The sequence below is a fragment of the Oncorhynchus tshawytscha genome, unplaced genomic scaffold (assembly GCF_018296145.1).
Source record: "Oncorhynchus tshawytscha isolate Ot180627B unplaced genomic scaffold, Otsh_v2.0 Un_scaffold_1746_pilon_pilon, whole genome shotgun sequence".
Classification (NCBI taxonomy): Eukaryota; Metazoa; Chordata; class Actinopteri; order Salmoniformes; family Salmonidae; genus Oncorhynchus; species Oncorhynchus tshawytscha.
Genome location: NW_024609798.1, coordinates 410,001 through 415,000, shown reverse-complemented (window position 1 = coordinate 415,000; position 5,000 = coordinate 410,001). Strand labels below are relative to the sequence as shown.

At 51.3% G+C, this 5,000-nt stretch overlaps 1 protein-coding gene across 1 annotated transcript in view; it reads left to right on the top strand.

Moving 5' to 3' along the window:
* Positions 1–5,000, top strand: part of pgm2 (phosphoglucomutase 2) — a 23,038-nt gene that overhangs the window by 5,994 nt on the left and 12,044 nt on the right. The window contains 4 exon segments of the mRNA XM_042318255.1: positions 1,468–1,551; positions 1,747–1,940; positions 3,825–4,014; positions 4,822–4,919. Coding sequence (XP_042174189.1) covers positions 1,468–1,551; positions 1,747–1,940; positions 3,825–4,014; positions 4,822–4,919 — 566 coding nt within the window.

Genomic DNA, 5,000 nt, shown 5'->3' with positions numbered 1-5,000 from the left:
CAGTAACCAAGGGTAACCAACCCCATGATACTCAGTAACCAAGGCTTAACCAACTCATGATACTCAGTAACCAAGGGTAACCAACTCCATGATACTCAGTAACCAACTCCATGATACTCAGTAACCAAGGGTAACCAACCCCATGATACTCAGTAACCAACTCCATGATGCTCAGTAACCAAGGCTTAACCAACTCCATGATACTCAGTAACCAAGGGTAACCAACTCCATGATACTCGGTAACCAAGGCTTAACCAACTCCATGATACTCAGTAACCAAGGGTAACCAACTCCATGATACTCAGTAACCAAGGGTAACCAACTCCATGATACTCAGTAACCAAGGGTAACCAACTCCATGATACTCGGTAACCAAGGCTTAACCAACCCCATGATACTCAGTAACCAAGGCTTAACCAACTCCATGATACTCAGTAACCAAGGGTTACCAACTCCATGATACTCAGTAACCAAGGGTAACCAACTCCATGATACTCGGTAACCAAGGCTTAACCAACTCCATGATACTCAGTAACCAAGGCTTAACCAACTCCATGATACTCAACCAAGGGTAACCAACTCCATGATATTCAGTAAACAACTCCATGATACTCAGTAACCAAGGGTAACCAACTCCATGATATTCAGTAACCAACTCCATGATACTCAGTAACCAAGGGTAACCAACTCCATGATATTCAGTAACCAACTCCATGATACTCAGTAACCAAGGGTAACCAACTCCATGATATTCAGTAACCAACTCCATGATACTCAGTAACCAAGGGTAACCAACTCCATGATATTCAGTAACCAACTCCATGATACTCAGTAACCAAGGGTAACCAACTCCATGATATTCAGTAACCAACTCCATGATACTCAGTAACCAAGGGTAACCAACCCCATGATACTCAGTAACCAACTCCATGATACTCAGTAACCAAGGGTAACCAACTCCATGATATTCAGTAACCAACTCCATGATACTCAGTAACCAACTCCATGATACTCAGTAACCAAGGGTAACCAGTGTAGGGGCTTTGACTCTCCACGCTTTTACCGGGCGGAGTCTTAAGTTGACCTTTCACCTGTCTCTGGAGAGTAGTTGTTTTGTTGTTGCTGTTTGCAGGGTACAATAAACAGACAGACACACACAGACACACACACACACACACACACACACACACTCAAACCTACTGATCCCTCTGGCCCTGGGATCAAGCCAATCTGGGATCTCTTCCAAAACAATCTGTGAGCCAATCGGAGTGGGCCATTCCTCGATCATGCACACGTCACATGGACACACGACAGGCTAGTGGGCTGTTCCTTCACACAGGCAGGTGTTTCCCAGTGACTCCTATTGGCTGGGTTCATAGTCCTCTCCTATATTAATAAACTGGAATCATACCGTGTGTGTGTGTGTGTGTGTGTGTGTGAGAGAATAACGGTCTTCCCTCTCTCCAGCCCTTCGCTGTGTCTCATCTGGGTCTGTGTGCTGGCGTCATGGTAACCGCCTCCCACAACCCCAAACAGGACAACGGTTACAAGGTAACATTCATTATGTTATTGATTGATTAGGTCCGTGTTTTGTCAGTCTCAGGTGTATTGGTCTGTTTCTGATGAGCAGTTTCTAGGTGTATTAAAGTGTAGTCTCTCCCCCTCCCTCTCTCTCCCCGTCTCTGTCTCTCCCCCATCTCCCCCGTCTCTCTCCCCCCTCCCCGTCTCTCCCCCTCCCTCTCTCAGGTGTATTGGGAGAACGGTGCCCAGATCGTGCCGCCCCATGATAAGGGCATCTCTGTAGCCATCGAGGCTAACCTGGAGCCCTGGCCCGAGTCCTGGGACATAACCTCTCTCTCTCACAGCCCTCTGCTGAAGGACCCGTTCCAAGACATTCACACAGAGTACTACAGGACCATCCAACAGCACTGTCACCACAGGTAACACACACACACACACCTCAGGTAACACACACACACACACACTACAGGTAACACACACACACACCTCAGGTAACACACACACACACACACACACCAGGTAACACACACACACTGTCACCACAGGTAACACACACACACACCTCAGGTAACACACACACACAGAGTACTTCAGGACCATCCAACAGCACTGTCACCACAGGTAACACACACACACACCTCAGGTAACACACACACCCAAACACACACACACCTCAGGTAACACACACACACCTCAGGTAACACACACACACCTCAGGTAACACACACACACCACAGGTAACACACACACACCACAGGTAACACACACACACCACAGGTAACACACACACACCACAGGTAACACACACACACACACACCACAGGTAACACACACACACACACACCACAGGTAACACACACACACCACAGGTAACACACACACACCACAGGTAACACACACACACCACAGGTAACACACACACACCACAGGTAACACACACACACCACAGGTAACACACACACACCACAGGTAACACACACACACCACAGGTAACACACACACACACCAACAGGTAACACACACACACACCACAGGTAACACACACACACCACAGGTAACACACACACACACCACAGGTAACACACACACACACACACAGGTAACACACACACACACCTCAGGTAACACACACACACACACCTCAGGTAACACACACACACACACCTCAGGTAACACACACACACACACACCTCAGGTAACACACACACACACACACCTCAGGTAACACACACACACACACACCTCAGGTAACACACACACACACACACCTCAGGTAACACACACCTCAGGTAACACACACACACACACACCTCAGGTAACACACACACACACACCTCAGGTAACACACACACACACACACACACCTCAGGTAACACACACACCTCAGGTAACACACACACACACACACACTCAGGTAACACACACCTCAGGTAACACACACACACACCTCAGGTAACACACACCTCAGGTAACACACACACACACACACACGCCTCAGGTAACACACACACACACACACACGCCTCAGGTAACACACACACACACACACCTCAGGTAACACACACACACACCTCAGGTAACACACACACACACCTCAGGTAACACACACACACACACACCTCAGGTAACACACACACACACACCAGGTAACACACACACACACACACATCAGGTAACACACACACACACACATCAGGTAACACACACACACACACACACACACACACACACACACATCAGGTAACACACACACACACACATCAGGTAACACACACACACACACATCAGGTAACACACACACACACACACACATCAGGTAACACACACACACACACACATCAGGTAACACACACACACACACACACACACAGGGTAACACACACACACACACACACACACACACATCAGGTAACACACACACACACACACACATCAGGTAACACACACACACATCAGGTAACACACACACACATCAGGTAACACACACACACACACATCAGGTAACACACACACACACACACACACATCAGGTAACACACACACACACACACATCAGGTAACACACACACACACACACATCAGGTAACACACACACACCCCATCTCCCCTCCTTTCAGGGACACCCCCTCTAACCCCTGTCTCCCCTCTATCACCCCCTCTAACCCCGTCTCCCCTCTATCACCCCCTCTAACCTCCGTCTCCCCTCTATCACCCCCTCTAACCTCCGTCTCCCCTCTATCACCCCCTCTAACCCCCGTCTCCCCTCTATCACCCCCTCTAACCACCCTCTCCCCTCCTTTCAGGGACATCAACAAGAGTTCAGAGGTGAAGATCGTACACACCTCCGTGCACGGAGTCGGACACGCCTTCGTCCAATCAGCTTTCAAGGCCTTTGACCTCCGACCCCCGTACGCCGTAGAGGAGCAGAAAGACCCTGACCCCGAGTTCCCAACCGTCAAATACCCCAACCCTGAGGAGGGGAAGGGGGTCCTGGTCAGTCATATCAACCCTGAGGAGGGGAGGGGGGGGTCCTGGTCAGTCATATCAACCCTGAGGAGGGGAGGGGGTCCTGGTCAGTCATATCAACCCTGAGGAGGGGAGGGGTCCTGGTCAGTCATATCAACCCTGAGGAGGGGAGGGGGTCCTGGTCAGTCATATCAACCCTGAGGAGGGGAAGGGGGTCCTGGTCAGTCATATCAACCCTGAGGAGGGGAGGGGTCCTGGTCAGTCATATCAACCCTGAGGAGGGGAGGGGGGGGGTCCTGGTCAGTCATATCAACCCTGAGGAGGGGAGGGGGTCCTGGTCAGTCATATCAACCCTGAGGAGGGGAGGGGGTCCTGGTCAGTCATATCAACCCTGAGGAGGGGAGGGGGTCCTGGTCAGTCATATCAACCCTGAGGAGGGGAAGGGGGTCCTGGTCAGTCATATCAACCCTGAGGAGGGGAGGGGGTCCTGGTCAGTCATATCAACCCTGAGGAGGGGAGGGGGTCCTGGTCAGTCATATCAACCCTGAGGAGGGGAGGGGGTCCTGGTCAGTCATATCAACCCTGAGGAGGGGAGGGGGTCCTGGTCAGTCATATCAACCCTGAGGAGGGGAGGGGGTCCTGGTCAGTCATATCAACCCTGAGGAGGGGAGGGGGTCCTGGTCAGTCATATCAACCCTGAGGAGGGGAGGGGGGGTCCTGGTCAGTCATATCAACCCTGAGGAGGGGAGGGGGTCCTGGTCAGTCATATCAACCCTGAGGAAGGGAGGGTGTGTGTGTGTGTGTGTTTTAACGGTGTGTGTGTCCGTCCTACAGACCCTGTCGTTTGCCCTGGCGGAGAGAGAGGGAGCTACTGTAGTTCTGGCCAACGACCCTGACGCTGACCGCCTGGCCGTTGCTGAGCAACAGAAAGGGTAGGAGGCCTGTAGGGATCATGGGTAATGTGTTGGGGCCGTTGCTGAGGAACAGAAGGGGCCTGTAGGGATCATGGGTAA